A 19135-nucleotide genomic window follows, 5' to 3' on the forward strand; every position below is an offset into this window, starting at 1 on the left:
TCTTCCTCTCCGGCTCCTTTTGTTCCTCCACCTCATCCTGCTCTGCTCCCTGTTTCACCTTGGCTTTCTGCTCCTCCTCTTCCTTTTCCATCCTCGTCAGCATTTTGCTTTTCATTTTCGCTAACATTGTCTCTCGATCCACGGTCCTCCGGCTAGAAAAGAATCCTCTCATCTTCTTCTTCATGTCCAGACAGATATCCTCCAGGAGCATCTTCTCTTTATCCATCTGTCGGGCTGTGGACACCCAGCTCTTGTCATTCGCCTCCAATTCCTCGTTGAAGTTTTTCTGAAGGTCCACGTTGTCGTCCAGCATCTGTTTGATTTTGGTCTTGTAGAACTGGTCTTTCGCTTCCAGGACCCTACAGGACTCCTCGTCTAGTTCCCTGCACTTGACCTCCCAGATTTCCTTGCATTCTACAAGTTCCTTTTCTTTCTCCGACAGCTTTTGTCTCGTCTCACTAAGCTTGTGAGAGAGACTCCACTTATACTCGCTGAAATCCAGGACTTCAGCGTCCTTCTGGTGGATCTGTTGCTCCAACTGGCTCACCCTCCACCAGAGTTCAGCCTGTGGTGTCCTGTCTTTCTCAGCCAGGTCCAACTTGTCCTCGAGGGCCTTTTTCTTGTCCTCCAACTGTTGTACTTTCGTCTCCCAGATCTTTTCTCTCACGGAAATGTTTTCTAAGTGGTCCTTTACAGTGTTGTATTTTGCCTCCCAGGCTTCTTGGCTCTTTATGAGTTCAAATACTTCAACCGACAGCGCCATAGAGCTTGGTAACAATAACGTTTGTCCTATGGAGATGTAAATAATGCAGTCGACCTCGTCGATTGTTAATGTTCAACCGGTTACCAGTCAGCTAACAATATCAGCAAGTGTGTGAGATGAAAATGTGTTGGTCTATCCATAACAATCGCTCGTCAAAGGATGAAAACTTCAAAGGAAGGCTGATGACATCACAGTGTGATGTCATCAGCCTTCCTTTGAAGTTTGTCATGAGATGTCATGAGAATGTGATGACATCACACTGTGATGTCATGAGAATGTGATGTCATGAGAATGTGATGACATCACACTGTGATGTCATGAGAATGTGATGTCATGAGAATGTGATGACATCACACTGTGATGTCATGAGAATGTGATGTCATGAGAATGTGATGACATCACACTGTGATGTCATGAGAATGTGATGAAATGACAGGTAGTGTCATAGGGAAATACATTCCATCCCCCTCACATCATCATCATCATCATCATCATCATCATCATCATCATCATCATCATCACACCGGGACCAAATTAAAAACAACATGTTGAGTGAAACATTCTGCAAAATCTAAACTCTCATTTCAGCTCATAAAACCTTTAAAGAATGATAATAAACTTTGTAAACATGTAACGAATGAAATGCTGTTAATTTTCTGAACGCTGTGTATGGCGAGCTGTTTTAACATTTAATAGCTAAGCTTGACTATCAGGAATTAACATTAGAGATATCTATAACGTCATTGTGACTAGTCAAAACGACAGTTAGAGATATCTGTAATTCAGTTCTGACTATCCTAAATAACAGTAACAGATATCTCAAACCTCATCATGAGGTCAGAGTTGTTGTCATGAGGGGGGGCCCAAGGCCAGGGTCATGCAAAGGTCTATGGTTGACCCTTATATGGGATCAAGAACAACACTTAACTTAACACTTTTCTTTCGTTGACTTAAAGGGACTGTTTGTAAGAATCCGAAATGCTTGTTAACAGCGACACCTGTGACCTTAAATCACGGAAACCGACCCGCAATGATATATACGTTTAAGAAGTTACAAACAGTCCCTTTAACCAACATCAGTCCTGATCATAACTACCAAATATTTTTACTCTTAAAATGCCAATTTGTTAACATAATGCCACTGTTTCAAAAACAACACCACAATAATTGGATTATGTTCTGTATCCAAAATGCTACAGTGCTCGATAATACAGCAGCAATGCCCCTCATGCAAACATGAGAAAATGGCTCAATCTGGTGGAAAATTGTTAAATGTACAGTTTTGAAGCCAGGGCTCCACATTGAAAGCCTGATATGAGCCTGATTTTATGCTGTAATGGTCGTGGGATCAAAAGTGGTGGTTTTAATGGGTTTCAATGGGGACAGTTTGTCTGTATTTTGGCTACACAGTTTATTAAAGACTTATTACAGGAGGTTAAACTTCTAAAATTCCATTAGGTAGTAGTCTAATATCCAAAAACACAATGTATTATTAATAATATAATGCGCTCTGAAAGAAGTGTATTGATAATTCAACTTTTACTTTTAATACTTTAAAGATCTCATATTATGCTAATTTCCAGGTTCATAGGTGTATTTTAATGTTGTACTAGAACATGTTTACATGCTGTAATGTTCAAAAAACCCTAATTTCTTCTCATACTGTCTGCCTCGGTGTGCCTGCATAAAGCCTCTTTCACCCTCTGTCTGAAAAACTCTGATTCAGAGCCTGTCTCATCCCAGTCTGCTATGATTGGTCAGCGTTTCCTGGTCTCTGCTGTCAATCAAACGCCCTCAACACAGCGTCACTTTCTTCCCCGCCCTGCAGCCGAGAGAGAGAGCAGGAAAAGAGAGGAGTGACTTCCATCTCAGCGCTACTGAGTTAATTATTTCTGGTAAAAGACACCTGATAAACGTATGAAAGTAATCAGAGTAATGGTATATTATTTACTGTAGAAGCTGTCTCTGTGTTACCATGACTACAGACCGGTTAACGTTACACTTACCATAGCTTACCATGCTGAAATAGACTTTATCCTGTCTGTCAACATAACTGAAGGTGGAACAAACAGTGTAAAATGATAAATACTCTTTATCAAGAATGAAGAAATGGATTACACAGAACTTTTGACTTGGAGTGTAACTTGTGTTGTCTGTATCAAAAGCTAGACCTAGCAGCTTAGACTTACTTTTACGTATTATTTAGCCCAAGAAAACGAAGAAGCTGCCAGTATTCACGTTGTAAACCATCTTGGTTTTGAGGAATTTTTTGTGCAATTACAATGGCTGGCCAAAGGGTGGCAGTGTATGGGATGATGCTATAACGTCCACTGAGGTGGCTGATGTGCAACTATACCATCAAAACCCATGCAAATACAAGAGAATGGCTTTTGAATAGCTGTCCACTGTAGTGACGACTATGCGTGAAAGGGTTAAACATGACAAACTTACAGCTTCCAGGATGGAAGGTGGGTTACAGACAGCCGGTACTGATTCCTCCTGAGCTTCGGTTTGAAGTGAATCCTGTAGCCTACTGTCCCGTGTATTTTACTGTTGCTTTGAGGACATTTCAGTCAAAAATCACCTAATAAATGAAGTGAATCCACAGGGTCTTCACGTCCTCAGATGATGGGAGTAAATGAAGACTTTTCTGCTGGTTCTTGCAGACTAACAGAAGTTATAGCATTCTTTTTTTGTACCGTTCGTAGGTCTGTGATTATAGTTAGGAAAACAATGGCGGACAGGACAGTTTCAACAGCAACTCTGTGGGCGCGGGTCACCTAGAGGTTGTTCTCGTTGTTCTAACGTCCCACCAGGAAACCCTTAAATGGCCTGAAAAATAGCACCGAGGTCACCAGTTTAAGGAAGTGCTGATCAGCGTTTTTTCAGACCCATTTTCTGAGAGATGGAGCAGGAGAAAAAGAAAGAGGATGGTCTTTTATTATACTATGGTGACCTGTAGACACACTGGGGACAGATATTGATGTTTAAAAGACATGGAAAAGTGCATTTTGCATAATAGGTGACCTTTAAGTAAACTGGGAGAAAAAGTTTGGAAACTTGTGTTTGGTAGATTATTTCTCTGTTGTTCCAATGCTAATTGACATTGTATTTCACATCGTTGGAAATCCTGTTTATTTACCTTCACAATGATGTCCAACTTGTAAGGATCATGCATTTGTGGGATGAGCAGCACAGCTGATTATGTGGGTAGCGCCCAAGAAAAATTTGCCAAAATGCTCCGCCAATGGTAAACAGTGTATTCTCCTGTTGGTGTTGACTCTTGTTTTGAGTTGTTTGGTGGATTGGATGATCGAACTCTCCAACATTAACAAGGTGTGGCAGCTGCCAATTCTCTGGTGCTTGCTGTTGTTTCCCTTTTCCCTGGTGTTTTTTTGGTTGAGTTGCTGAGTGATTAGAGGGTTATTCAGTTCACCTGTTGCGCAGGGTGTGGGGACTGGCTCTTAAATGATAGTTGAGAGCAGCTTGGTGCATTCCCCTCTTGGCCAATCAGGGTGTAACGACGCCCTTTCTGTAGGGCTTAAAAGAGGAGGGAAACTGCACACCCAGTGTCATTCTGATCTCTCCTTCACTCAATGCAACATGTGTTATCAGCTTTATCAGAAACTCTGGTCTGTTTTGGGCCCTTTTGGGATTCTGTGATCTTTGTGTTTTGTTTGTTGAGAGTGTTGACTCTCCTAGTTGGGGAAACAAGTTAAGTGCCAACCAATTAGGTTACCTGCACTGGGACGTTTAGGTACTATTTGTGCAACGATCTGGCTTGCCTTACGATAGCCTAACACCTGCAGGCTGTATTTTTGTATTCTATTCATTTGTTGATTTTCAATGAAACCCTTTATACCCATTTCTTTTAGTGTATTTTATTTGGGAAAACTTTAAAGGAGGGTAAAAGGAAAAACACAAACCAATATTTCAGTTTCCTTAATTGTTTGTTAATATAGAGGCATTTGTTCATTATTGAAGAGGCATTTGTTCATTATTATTATTAAGAAGGCATTTTATTTTATATTATTATGTGGATGGGAACTGTTTTTCAGTTCTGACTGAACAACTAAAGTCTGGGGAACTCAGTACCGCCACAAAGGAACAAACAAGACATATTGGCAATTTTACACTTTATTCATTTAATAAACCGTCAGGAGCCTCAGTAGCGGTGGAAGATCCATACGCAGCCACAACAGCCTGGCACCTCCTCCTCATGCTGGTCACAAACCTGGTCACATGTTGCTGTGGGATGGTGTTCCATTCCTCAACCAGGATTTGTTACAGGTCAGCCAGCGTTATGACTAGTCAGGATTAAATTGCGGATATCCCTTCAGAGATACCTGAGAATCCACCGGCCACTTCCAACGCTGCAGGTTCAAACCCAGAGTTTGACCTTTGACCTCTAAAACCTCACTAATTTGACTCAGAATGGCTCTATGTTTCTGTACAGATTAAAAAAATGAACATAAAAGAGGTATAGAGGTGACTTTGTTCAAAGTATTTCTCTAGTGTTGACATTCAGGTAGGATATGTGCTGCTTTACGTAATTCATCTACATACATTTTTTTTTTTACTTTTATAATATTGTTTACAATGTATAATATTTTTTTTAACTTAATTACCAGTAAATAATGCTAATATTAAAAATAATCACGAGTCCCTCAGTCATAAAGGGTACATGGTTTTTACTGCAAAATATCATTGTTTATTACAGAACCGGCTCATGTTGTTAACCAGCACCTAAAATACCATTTAGAACATCTTTTATTACGTAACATTGATCGTTTCATTGATCAGCTTCAGCGTTGTTTAAATCACAACTTAAACAGATATCAGTACTTCTACTTTATAGCCACCATAATGTCATACAGTTGTTTTTATATTGAATACATTTATTCAGAGAGACAGACATATCAAAATTGTATTTTTTTGTGTTTTTTATTTATTTATTTATTTGTAATTTTATTAATATGATTATATATATACACAGTATATAGATATATACAAATATATAAACATATATATACCTGACCACCAGGAGAAACTGAAATATTATTGAATGAAAAAAATATTTAGGGGTAATTTAGAATATCCAAGTGCATATCTTTGGATATTGTGGGAGGAAACCTGAGCACCAGGAGAAAACCCACGCAGACACAGGCAAAATATACAAACTCCACACAGCCGGACAGCTGTTTGACTTACCCCTGTCCCATTGTCACAGACCACCACTTTTCTCCCCTCGCTGTCCATGCTTAAACAAATACAGCTCAAGATGCTGCCTCCTGTCAGGACAGGAGTCAGACTAACAAATGATCAATTCAAGATTATTACGCATGAATTTAGCAGTGACAGGTAAGCAGAAGTCTTCTAGCTACTCCTTCCAGCGTGGGCGGGATTACTGAATGTGAGGACGCCCATTTTCTGTGGCAGGGAAGAGGGGGAGGGCCTACTTTTGAGGGAAACATATAGTGCTCTTTTGAATGAGGCATTTAGAAATGATTTTTTAATAGTTGATATTTCCTTTGACTGCTCATTTTGCAACAAAGAGGAAGAATAATTGGTCCATTTATTATGTAGATATCCTTACTTTGCCCACTTCTGATGAGAACTTTCTCTACTTATGTTCACTGTGACAATAGAGGGGCTGGTTCTAGGCCCCTCTGGCCCCCCTAACTGTGGCAATGTAGATATCTACCATTTAGGAGAATTAAAGATATCTTGAATCCACCGGCCACCTCCAACGCTGCAGGTTGAAACCCAGAGTTTGACCTTTGACCTCTAAATCCTCACTAATTTGACTCACAATGGCTTCATGTTTGTGTACAGATTAAAAAAAATGAACATAAGAGAGGTATAGAGGTGTTCAACGTATTTCTCTAGTGTTGACATTCAGGTAGGATATGTGCTGCTTTACATAATTCATCTACATCATTTTTTTTACTTTTATAATATTGTTTATTATGTATAAAAAAAATTAAACCTAATTACCGGTAAATAATGCTAATATTAAAAATAATCACGAGCCCCTCAGTCATAAAGGTTACATGATTATTACTGCAAAATATCATTGTTTATTACAGAACCGGCGACTAAAATACCATTTGGAACATCTTTGATTACGTGACATCGATCGTTTTATTGATCGGCTTCAGCGTTGTTTAAATCACAACTTAAACAGATACCAGTACTTCTACTTTATAGCCATCATAATGTCATGCAGTTGTATTTATATTGTACACAATTATTCAGAGAGACAGACATATCAAAATTGTATTTGACTGTTTATTATTTATTTTATTTTATTACGTATGTGTTATAAGGCTAATTCTACATCTTTGGTCTCGTGGCTGTTATTCGAAACATTAAGTGAAATGTATTAATTATTATTTTTTAAACATATACATTGGTTATATAGTACATATAATTGTGATGCTTTTCTACTATGTACGGTCTTACATCACCCCTGTTCTGGCATACCTCCATTGGCTACCTGTAAAATTCAGAATCAATTTTAATTGTGTGTCACACGGCAGCTTTTCTTTCTGACTTCATACCTTGGAGGCCTACATACCGTGTAGCCTATAAATTATATGTACTGCTATTTTTCACATGAAATACAAAATCCATACGTTATACATAGAAAAAAGTAAAAATAAAAACGAAACGATGAAATATTTTTACTTAAATTTTTTTTTTTTTTTTAAATATAGAAAATAAACATATACATTTATACACAATAAATGGACCAAATATTCTTCCTTTTTGTTGCAAAATTATGAACTTTTAGAAATTATTAATAAATGCCTCATTCAAAGTTTGGTAGCCTACATTTCAGATTGATTTAGCAACCGTTTTCATCCTTTTATTAATACATCATGTATTAGAGTTGGCTAACACAAAAAACATAGGCTACCAATTGCTGCTGTGGTATTTATTTAAACGTGTGTATTTAACTCCAGTAGCAAGGATGTTGATGTATCATTCAATAAGGAAATTTGTTACGTTTTAGTAAAGTACAAGTGTTCTTTTGTTACTTCGCAGACAATGATTTAGCATGAAAAAAAAACAAATAAGCAGCGAAGGAAGAATTCACATTGTTTTATTGTCATTTATTAATGAAAAATGCCCCAAAAATTTGGCCAAACATATAAGTGAGGTAGTGTATACAAATAGCAAAAAAAAAAAAAGACATGTCAACATTTAACAGGATTTTTTATATAGTAATATAAAACAGTGAGATCAGTCATTCTCAAATATAAAATCTGACTTCTTGCAAAGATGTGTAAGAGGCTTCATGCAGAACTATCAAATAATAACTCATACATGTAAACAATTATTTCATTACAAAAGTGATGCAATTTTCTTTAATAAAAAATGATCTATTATGAAATAAAAATAATAAAGTAATGTTATGTTAGCAAAGGAATCTTTTCCCACAGGTCTCAACAAAGTTACGGCTTCTCACCAGTGTGGAATCTTCTCATGTGGACCAACAAGTTACTACTACCTACGAAACCTTTCCCACGTTTTACAGGTAAACGGCTACTCACCTGTGTGCGTTCTCATGTGAGTCTTCAATGATGAAGTCTGACTGAATTTTTTCCCACATGTTTTGCAAGAATACGGCTTCTCGCCTGTATGGGTTCTCATGTGGACTGTCAAGTCACTACTTTGTTTGAATTTTTTCCCACATGTTTTGCAAGAATACGGCTTCTCGCCTGTATGGACTCTGATGTGGACTGTCAAGTCACTACTTTGTTTGAAATCTTTTCCACATGTTTTACAAGTAAACGGCTTCTCACCTGTGTGCATTCTCATGTGGACTGTCAAATCACCACTACGCATGAAATCTTTTCCACATGTTTTGCAGGAATACGGCTTCTCACCAGTGTGGGTTCTTATATGACTCGTCAATCTTGATGTCCGACTGAATTTTTTCCCACATGTTTTGCAAGAGTATGGCTTTTCGCCTGTGTGGACTCTTATGTGGACTGTCAATTCTCTCTGAGTGATGAAATCTTTTCCACATGTTATGCAAGAATATGGCTTCTCGCCTGTGTGGGTTCTCATGTGGACTGTCAATTCAGAATTACGCATGAAATCTTTTCCACATGTTTTGCAGGAATATGGCTTCTCACCTGTGTGGGTTCTCATGTGGACTGTCAATGATGATGTCCGACTGAATTTGTTCCCACATGTTTTGCAAGAGTATGGCTTTTCGCCTGTGTGGACTCTCATGTGGACTGTCAATTCACTCTGAGTGATGAAATCTTTTCCACATGTTATGCAAGAATATGGCTTCTCACCTGTGTGGGTTCCCATATGAGTCTTCAATGATGAAGTCTGACTGAATTTTTTCCCACATGTTTTGCAAGAATATGGCTTCTCACCAGTATGGGTTCTCATGTGTATCTGCAATTTGAACTTAACCTTAAAATCCTTCCCACATGTGTCACAGCTGAAAGACTGTTTACCTGTGTTAGTGGTACGGTGAATCTCTAACAAGTTAGAGTTGTTTACATTGTTACTGTGACTTCTGCTTTTGTGAAGTCTTTTCTGTGATTTTGGCTCTGCATCTCTAGTTCTAGATCCTGAGTCTCCACGCTCGTCTCCTTTCTGATCTTGGCTCTCAGCTTCATGAGAGATGTGAGAGAAGAGCTGGTGGTCACTGTTTGCTACCGATACCACAGAGCTTATAACTGGCATGTTGACAACAGACTCTTTCTCTGCAGCATTCAAGTAAAGAGTGTGATCTTCACTGTGGTCACCTTCCTCATGAGTAGGAGTCAACATAAAGGTATCAGTCTCCTGCTTCAGTTCAAGCTGCTCTCCCTCCTGACTGGTGCAGAGTTCCTCCTGTTCCTCTTTAATCTGTGGAGGATCTGGGTCCTCTTGGTCCAGATTGGAGTTCCTCTCCTGAATACAGAGCTGCTGGTCAACGGGAACCTCCTCCTCCTTACAGACATGTTGCTGTGGGAGCTCTGGAGGGACAGAGAACAAAAGCAATATGATACTAACGTTACTGTGATGAGAGAAAAACAGACATCTGAGCAGACAAATACAACCAGCAGGGGAGAGTGGGGTAAGATGAGGCAATTTTTACTTATGCTGTCCTCGAGGTTAGGAAAAATGAGACAGGAGTAGAATGAAAACATGAACCTTAATTTCAGGATCTCTCCTATCAAATGAAATTATCAGCATGCATCTATAATCAGCTTGCCCCAGGTAAGGGGTAAGTTGATCCGAGTCAGTGGGTAAGTTGAGCCATCGTGGGGTAAACTGAACATCTGAGTTTTTAAGTTTAAACCTCAGCATAAGTGTGTTAACAAACTGTTTCACAGTTATGAACTTGTGAGAACAAACCACCAGTGAGTTTCAAGACCATTGAACAGTCAAAACAGTCATTCAATATTCCAGTCGTCAAGGTTGCAGGGGAATATGAACAGTTGCTCCCTCCTTGCGGTTCCTCCAGCCTTTTGAGGTTGAGCTGGCTTCTTCAGCACATCACTCAGCGGAAAAGATGCCTCATCCTTTTCCTTGAATGCAAAGCTGGGCTTCTCGCACATTCTCGCTGTCTCGCTCCACCTCTAGACGTGAACGCGTGCTCACTCCACACTGCAGAAGAGTTAGTTTAGCTCTGAGAATATCTAGTGAATGTACAGTGGACGTTTGTGCAGAAATAAATGCTGCAGCTCCTCCAGACCAACAGAGGTTTCCCGTGTCTTGTGAAGTGACGGGGCTCCGCAGAGAGAAACGTTATCGTCTCCGGCCGCGGTCGGGAGGCGGTCGGGAGGCGATAACGTTACGCGCTGCGGAGCCCCGCTGCTTCAGAGCCCCGGCACCGACAATGAAGCAGGAAAAGCCAACACTAGGATCAGCAGTGATTCATGGAGAGACCTTCGTCTGGTCAGCTAACATTACTGCCAAGCAGGTGAAATATAGAGTGATATTGTGGTTTTAGCTGACGTGTGTCGCCTCACTGTTATGAGTGATGCTCGTTCACGTCTATTTAGAGCGAGCAAAGCGCGAACCCGACGCTGACTTTCGTTGACTTAACGGCCACAGGTGTCGCTGTTAAGAAGCATTTCTGAAAGTTACAAATAGTCCCTTTAACATGTAAAAAAAATCAAACCAAGTTGTTCAGGCTCATCTTTAGCGAAGTTACTAACATGGTGTTATACCTTAGTAAATCACCAACATGTGTAATATATATATTTTTAGACCTGGATAAATTTGATTTGACCTAACAGTCATTATTCCTGACATGCAGAAAATTTACTTTGACAGACAAAAAAATGTTTTTGGTGTAAAAAAAAAAAAAAGTACTCACTACTTCTCCCATGTGCTTCTCTCCATCACAGCAAGATAGAAATGATGGGTACTTCCTGAATTTATGGTCACATGACAAAACATAATCACAGTTGCCTAGATACAGGGGATGGCTCAACTTACCACAGTCTCCACTATGTCTTTAAACCATTATTAGTTTGTTAAAAGATCATAGTAGTAGTCCTCACCTCTCCTGTGTAACTTGATCTCTTTATAAAGATCATAGTAGTAGTCCTCACCTCTCCTGTGTAACTTGATCTCTTTATAAAGATCATAGTAGTAGTCCTCACCTCTCCTGTGTAACTTGATCTCTTTATAAAGATCATAGTAGTAGTCCTCACCTCTCCTGTGTAACTTGATCTCTTTATAAAGATCATAGTAGTAGTCCTCACCTCTCCTGTGTAACTTGATCTCGGGTTTCAACACGATATCCAACAGTCTGCGCTGACGATCGATCTCTTCCTCCTGCTCGACGATAGTTTTCTCTAAAACTCTGAGTATTTCTTCAGCAGCAGCAGTTAGTCGCTCGTTAACAAACTCTCTCAAAGACTCAACTGAAGACATTGTTGTTTGATCATCAAGTGAAGAGTTACCCGCACTACGACTACAACATCGTCTTCAGCTGACTGAACAAAGCAGCATGCAGCTCATAACGCTACTAGTAGTGTTGTTTACTTCCGCTGGGTGTCACACTGGGAAGGTCCGACAGTGGACGTGAGGCAGCTTTTCTTTCCGCCTTCATACCTTGGAGGTCTACAGACCTTGTAGCCTATAAAACCTATTTACTGCTATTTTTTTTTTTTTTTACATAAGTAAATAAACGAAACAAGATTAAATATTTTTACTTTAAAAATATATTTTTTAAATATAGAAAATAAACATATAAATTTATATACAATAAATGGACCAACTTTTGTTATTTTTTGTTTGCAAATGAGTAACTTTAAGAAATTATGAATAAATGTAATATTCAAAGTTTGGTAGCTTACATTTCAGATTGATTTAGCAACCGTTTTCATATTTTTATTAACACATTGTGTTATAGAGTAGGCTAATACAAACAAATATTTAAAAAAATATATTTTAACTTTAAAAATATATATTTTTTAAAAATATAAAAAATAAACATATACATTAGTTACATAGTACATATAATGTTGATGCTTTTTTACAATGTACGCTACATTCCTCAAAGAATTGAGAAAACTTTTAGAGGTCAAAAACAGTCTGCAATATAGCTAGTACAGCTTTTCTTTCCACTTTCATACCTTGGAGGTCTACATACCTTGTAGCCTATAAAATATATTTACTGCTATTTTTTTTTTTACACAAGTAAATAAACAAAACAAGATGAAATATTTTTACTTTAAAAATATATATTTTTAAAAATATAGAAAATAAACATATACATTGGTTATATAGTACATATCATGTTGATGCTTTTTTACTATTGATGCTTTTCTACTATATACAGTCTCACATCACCTCTGTTCTGGCATGCCTCCATTGGCAGTAAATATGTTTGATAGGCTCCACTGTCGGACCTTCCCAGTGTGACACCCAGCGGAAGTAAACAACACTACTAGTAGCGTCATGAGCTGCATGCTGCTTTGTTCAGTCAGCTGAAGACGATGTTGTAGTCGTAGTGCGGGTAACTCTTCACTTGATGATCAAACAACAATGTCTTCAGTTGAGTCTTTGAGAGAGTTTGTTAACGAGCGACTAACTGCTGCTGCTGAAGAAATACTCAGAGTTTTAGAGAAAACTATCGTCGAGCAGGAGGAAGAGATCGATCGTCAGCGCAGACTGTTGGATATCGTGTTGAAACCCGAGATCAAGTTACACAGGAGAGGTGAGGACTACTACTATGATCTTTATAAAGAGATCAAGTTACACAGGAGAGGTGAGGACTACTACTATGATCTTTTAACAAACTAATAATGGTTTAAAGACATAGTGGAGACTGTGGTAAGTTGAGCCATCCCCTGTATCTAGGCAACTGTGATTATGTTTTGTCATGTGACCATAAATTCAGGAAGTACCCATCATTTCTATCTTGCTGTGATGGAGAGAAGCACATGGGAGAAGTAGTGAGTACTTTTTTTTTATGTCAGGAATAATGACTGTTAGGTCAAATCAAATTTATCCAGGTCTAAAAAAAATATATATTACACATGTTGGTGATTTACTAAGGTATAACACCATGTTAGTAACTTTGCTAAAGATGAGCCTGAATTGCTAAGCCAGGCCATTTTTTCCAAAATGTTAGCTATGGGGCAAAGTGAGCCAAAGGCTACGGGGTAAGTTGAGCCACCGGCTCACTAATATTCTACTATTATTCTGAGCCACTGGCTCAACTTACCCCACCATAAGGCACTTAAAGGGACTATTTGTAACTTTCAGAAATGCTTCTTAACAGCGACACCTGTGGCCGTGAAATCAACGAAAGTCAGCGTCGGGCTCGCGCTTGCTCGCTCTCAATATACCTGAACGAGCATCGCTCAAAACAGTGAGGCGACACACGTCAGCTAAAACCATAATATCACTCTATATTTCAGCTGCTTGGCAGTAATGTTAGCTGACCAGACGAAGGTCTCTCCATGAACATGATTTAGATCTGATCCTAGTGTTGGCTTTTCCTGCATAAGTGCAGGCTGAGGCAGCGGGGCTCTGCAGCGTGTCTCCCTGCTCTCTCTGCCCGCAGCCGGAGAGAACAGGGAGACACCGGCACCCGGTCGGTAACGAGAAGACAACGTAACTCTCTGCACAGCTCCGTCACTTCACAAGACACGGAAAACCTCTGTTGGTCTGGAGGAGCTGCAGCAGTTATTTCTGCACAAACGTCCCCTGTGCATTCACTAGATATTCTCAGAGCTAAACTAACTCTTCTGCAGTGTTTAGTGACATTTATACGCTTACAAAGTTACAAACAGTCCCTTTAATAGTACACTACACAATGTTTTCGAAAATGTTTGAGGCGAGAGATAGGCATTAACGTAACATAGTATTGATTCATATTTGATCAGCGCTGCCTAGTTTGACCGTTTGATCGGAGTTCACGTGTGACTGACAGCTGCTCAGAGACGGCAGGCTCCAGCTCGGCTCTGATTGGTTGTTTTCCTCTGGTCATTAGGAGCACCGGAGGACACAGAGGCACATGATTTAGATCTGATCCTAGTGTTGGCTTTTCCTGCCTAAGTGCAGGCTGATGCAGCGGAGCTCTGCAGCGAGTCTCCTCTGCTCTCTCCGCCCGCAGCCGGAGAGAGCAGAGGAGACACCAGCACCCAGTCGGTAACGAGAAGCCTACGTAAATCTCTGTAGAGCTCTGTCACTTCACAAGACACGGAAAACCTCTGTTAGTCTGGAGGAGCTGCAGCAGTTATTTCTGCACAAACGTCCCCTGTGCATTCACTAGATATTCTCACAGCTAAACTAACTCTTCTGCAGTGTGTAGTGAGCACGCGTTCACGTCTAGAGGTGGAGCGAGCTGAGCTGTCTGAGTGAAGGCGAGCAGGCAGAGGAGGAGTGTACAGCGGCTACACGCGAACGCGCATATGGGAGCGCACATGTGTGACGACCCGCTACATTTATGCGCGTACAAAGTTACAAATAGTCCCTTTAAGTTCAATTAATTCTCTGAAGTATAAAAGGGTATTACCGTTGAGTGTTACATACAGAAAAATATACGAAAGGCTGGGCCACTCACTAGAGGTGAGGTATATTGCCTCACCTCCAGTGTATTAAGGTTAACAAAATTAATGAAATGAGGTAAATTATGCTTGATACTTGAATATGCTTAAAGAAAAAAAAAACATCCTACATCACAACTTTCCGTTAATGGGTTTCCATGTATTTTGTTACAGAAAGGGTTGACAGCTCATTCTCCAAAACAGCAGCCTGAGATTGCTTCTTAGTCAGGATGGTGATCCCCCTTCACAGCCCTGTATACAGGGGGACAATAAGGGGACATGGGGATGGGTATATTGAAGCTAGGTATGCAAATAAGTTATTGGGGTTGTTAACAAAACGTTTGTTATAAAATGCTATCAACTTTAATTGACTGAATTTATTAAATAATTGGGCTTGTGAACTCATGAATACTGCATAATATATTTTAACTCACCTATAATGGGAACAGCGCTGCACTTAGTGGGAGCAGTGATGCCGTGCTTTGGACTGAACGACAACACAGAGATGGCTGTCGGTCATTTTGGTTCTCAGTCTGCTTTTATTTCATACTTAACAGAGAAAATGTTTGCTCACATATGTATGTTGAGCCGAACAGACTCGCATCAGAGGAAACTTGGCCTTTTCCAAGCTCCGGTAGAAGTCGGGTAGAGAGAGAAGCTGATGCTGATTCTTCAGAGAATCATCTCACTGCATTTCGATAAGTTCTAATAGCAGACTCTCTTCCACTTCTTCTGCATCCATCAGGAAGGGAGTCGAGAACAGCATGATTTCTTTCTCAATGACAAAACAATCTCGGAAGCGCTCACTGAATTCTGTCAAGAAAAATATGACGACAGACACATATTTCTCCTTTTTAGCAGAACGGTTGACCTCTGGAAAAGCAACTTAGATTTCGGACAGCGTGGGGAAGTGCGCGACATTAAAGCTGCGTAGTTGTGTCTCAAAGAGGCGAAGCTTCACACGGAATGCTTTCATGTGTGCGTAAAGTTGTGGTACAAGCTGGTCTTTGCCTTGCAGACTCTTGTTCAGTGTGTTGAGATGATCAGTAAGATCTACTAGAAATGCCAGGTCTGCCAACCTTAGAGGGTCACTCAGTTCATGAAGAGGTCGTTCTTTCTCTTTCAAAAACTGGTCAATTTCCGCAGTTGGCCCGCGGGCCGTAGTTTGGACACCACTGGTTTAAAAAAATACTGTTTGTATTTGTCTGCTCAGATGTCCGTTTTCCTCTCATCACAGTAACGTTAGTATCATATTGCTTTTGTCCTCTGTCCCTCCAGAGCTCCCACAGCAACATGTCTGTAAGGAGGAGGAGGTTCCTGTTGACCAGCAGCTCTGTATTCAGGAGAGGAACTCCAGTCTGGACCAAGAGGACCCAGATCCTCCACAGATTAAAGAGGAACAGGAGGAACTCTGCACCAGTCAGGAGGGAGAGCAGCTTGAACTGAAGCAGGAGACTGATTCCTTTATGTTGACTCCTACTCATGAGGAAGCTGACAACAGTGAAGATCAGACTCTTTACTTGAATGCTGCAGAGAAAGAGTCTGTTGTCAACATGCCAGTTATAACCTCTGTATTATCGGTAGCAAACAGTGACCACCAGCTCTTCTCTCACATCTCTCATGAAGCTGAGAGCCAAGATCAGAAAGGAGGCGAGCATGGAGACTCAGGATCAACTAGAGATGCAGAGCCGAAATCAAAGAAAAGACTTCACAAAAGCAGAAGTCACAGTAACAATGTAAACAACTCTAACTTGTTAGAGATTCACCGTACCACTAACACAGGTAAACAGTCTTTCAAATGTGACACATGTGGGAAAAGATTCACTTGCATGTCATCATTGAAGATTCATATAAGAACCCACACTGGTGAGAAGCTGTACATTTGCAAAACATGTGGGAAAAGATTCGATGACAAAACATCATTGAAGATTCATATTAGAACCCATACAGGTGAGAAGCCATATTCTTGCAAAAAATGTTGGAAAAAATTCAGTCAGATGTCATCATTGAAGACTCATATGAGAACCCACACTGGTGAGAGGCCATATTCTTGTAAAACATGTGGAAAAGATTACATAAGTAATGATCACTTGACAGTTCACATGAAAATCCACACAGGCGAGAAGCCATATTCTTGCATAACATGTGGAAAAGATTTCATCAGTAAGAGAGAATTGACAGTCCACATGAGAGTCCATACAGGCGAGAAGCCGTATTCTTGCAAAACATGTGGAAAAAAATTCAGTCAGGGTTCAACATTGAAGAGTCACATGAGAACCCATACTGGTGAGAAGCCATATTCTTGCAAAACATGTGGAAAACATTTTGGACGTAAAAGTAACTTAATGATCCACATGAAAATGCACACAGGTGAGAGGCCGTTTACTTGTAAAACATGTGGAAAAGGTTTCAAACAAAGTAGTGAAGTGAAAGTCCACATGAGAACTCATACAGGTGAGAAGCCATATCCTTGCAAAACATGTGGAAAAGATTTCGGACATAAAAGTAGCTTTTTGGTCCACATGAGAATCCACACAGGTGAGAAGCCGTTTACTTGTGAAACATGTGGGAAAAGTTTCACACAAAATAGTGAATTGAAAGTCCACATGAGAACCCATACAGGCGAGAAGCCGTATTCTTGCCTAACATGTGGGAAAAAATTCAGTCAGACGTCATCATTGAAGACTCATATGAGAACCCACACTGATGAGAGGACATATTCTTGTAAAACATGTGGAAAAGATTTCATGTGTAGTGTTGATTTGACAATCCACATGAGAACGCACACAGGTGAGAAGCCGTTTACTTGTAAAACATGTGGGAAAGGTTTCATACGTAGTAGTTACTTGTTGGTCCACATGAGAAGATTCCACACTGGTGAGAAGCCGTAACTTTGTGAGACCTGTGGGAAAAGTTTCCTTTGCTAACATAACATTACTTTATTATTTTTATTTCATAATATATCACTTTTTATTAAAGAAAATTGCATCACTTTTGTAATGAAATAATTGTTTACATGTAGGAGTATTGTAATTCTTCACCACCTTTTACCCCGAAACATGTGAATATTATATCATTATGTGACACTGACACTGTGCATAATGATTTTTCTTACTTTAAACATGCTTGGCTAGTTCTTCTGCTCTTAATTAACACTTTGATTACACTGTGGTATTCCTACTTAATATAAATTCTCCTTCCACCGCTGCTTATTTGTTTGTTTATTTTTGCACAAAATGATTATCTCCGAAGTAACAAAAAGCGTGCAGTAAAAGTCGTAGTTCACTAAAGAGTACCAAATATTCTTGTGGAATGAACAAGATACATGTATGTTGCTACACACAAGTTTGAATAAATGTTAATGCAGCAGTCAGTACCTTTTTAGTTGTTGTTTTTTTATTCGCTTACTCTGTACTGTTTTAAATTTCACTTAAGAATGTTTCGAATAACAGCCCAGAGACCAAAGATGTAGAGCTTTATTATACATACGTAATAAAATAAAATAAATAAATAATAAACAGTCAAATACAATTTTGATATGTCTGTCTCTCTGAATAATTGTGTACAATATAAATACAACTGCATGACATTATGATGGCTATAAAGTAGAAGTACTGGTATCTGTTTAAGTTGTGATTTAAACAACGCTGAAGCCGATCAATAAAACGATCGATGTCACGTAATAAAAGATGTTCCAAATGGTATTTTAGGCGCCGGTTCTGTAATAAACAATGATATTTTGCAGTAAAAAGCATGTAACCTTTGTGACTGAGGGGCTTGTGATTATTTTTAATATTAGCATTATTTACTGGTAATTAAGTTTAATTTTTTTATACATAATAAACAATATTATAAAAGTAAAAAAAATGTATGTAGGAGAATTATATAAAGCAGCACATATCCTACCTGAATGTCAACACTAGAGAAATACTTTGAACACCTCTATATCTCTTTTATGTTCATTTTTTTTAATCAGTACACAAACATGAAGCCATTGTGAGTCAAATTAGCGAGGCGTTAGAGGTCAAAGGTCAAACTCTGGGTTTGAACCTGCAGCGTTGGAAGTGGCCGGTGGATTCCAGAGACATATGAGAACCCACACAGGTGAGAACCTCTTCATTTGGCCTGTAAACTATAGGCACCAAGACAAAGACTGTTCTGCTGATATACTGCCCTTTTCTTGCTTGTATGTGTTTGACAGGGTGAGTGGTGAGATGGCAAGGTGCACTGATGTGCCAGATGGTGGCAGTCTTTCAGTCAGACAGGTCCAAGCTGATCTGAGGTCAGCTGAATGACACAGGTGGCTGCTGTATGGTTCATGCTGAGTGGTGGGGTGGGCCGGGCA

General features: G+C 39.5%; 2 protein-coding genes across 2 annotated transcripts; one reads left to right on the forward strand and one right to left on the reverse strand.

The window, feature by feature from the left end:
- Positions 1-7854: 7854 nt before the first annotated feature.
- Positions 7855-11825, reverse strand: LOC119481633 (zinc finger protein 664-like). Its single transcript, XM_037758739.1, has 3 exons — positions 11443-11825; positions 8575-9753; positions 7855-8322 (listed from the first exon to the last, which is right to left on the reverse strand). Exons 1-3 carry the CDS (start codon positions 11663-11665, stop codon positions 8315-8317), a joined length of 1410 nt encoding a protein of 469 aa, XP_037614667.1. The 5' UTR covers positions 11666-11825; the 3' UTR covers positions 7855-8314.
- An 813-nt stretch (positions 11826-12638) lies between these two features.
- Positions 12639-17880, forward strand: LOC119481632 (gastrula zinc finger protein XlCGF57.1-like). Its single transcript, XM_037758738.1, has 2 exons — positions 12639-13004; positions 16069-17880. The coding sequence occupies exons 1-2, from the start codon at positions 12782-12784 to the stop codon at positions 17679-17681; spliced, it is 1836 nt and encodes a 611-aa protein (XP_037614666.1). The 5' UTR covers positions 12639-12781; the 3' UTR covers positions 17682-17880.
- Positions 17881-19135: the final 1255 nt, after the last annotated feature.

The sequence above is a fragment of the Sebastes umbrosus genome, chromosome 22 (genome assembly GCF_015220745.1).
Source record: "Sebastes umbrosus isolate fSebUmb1 chromosome 22, fSebUmb1.pri, whole genome shotgun sequence".
In the NCBI taxonomy this organism is placed as follows: Eukaryota; Metazoa; Chordata; class Actinopteri; order Perciformes; family Sebastidae; genus Sebastes; species Sebastes umbrosus.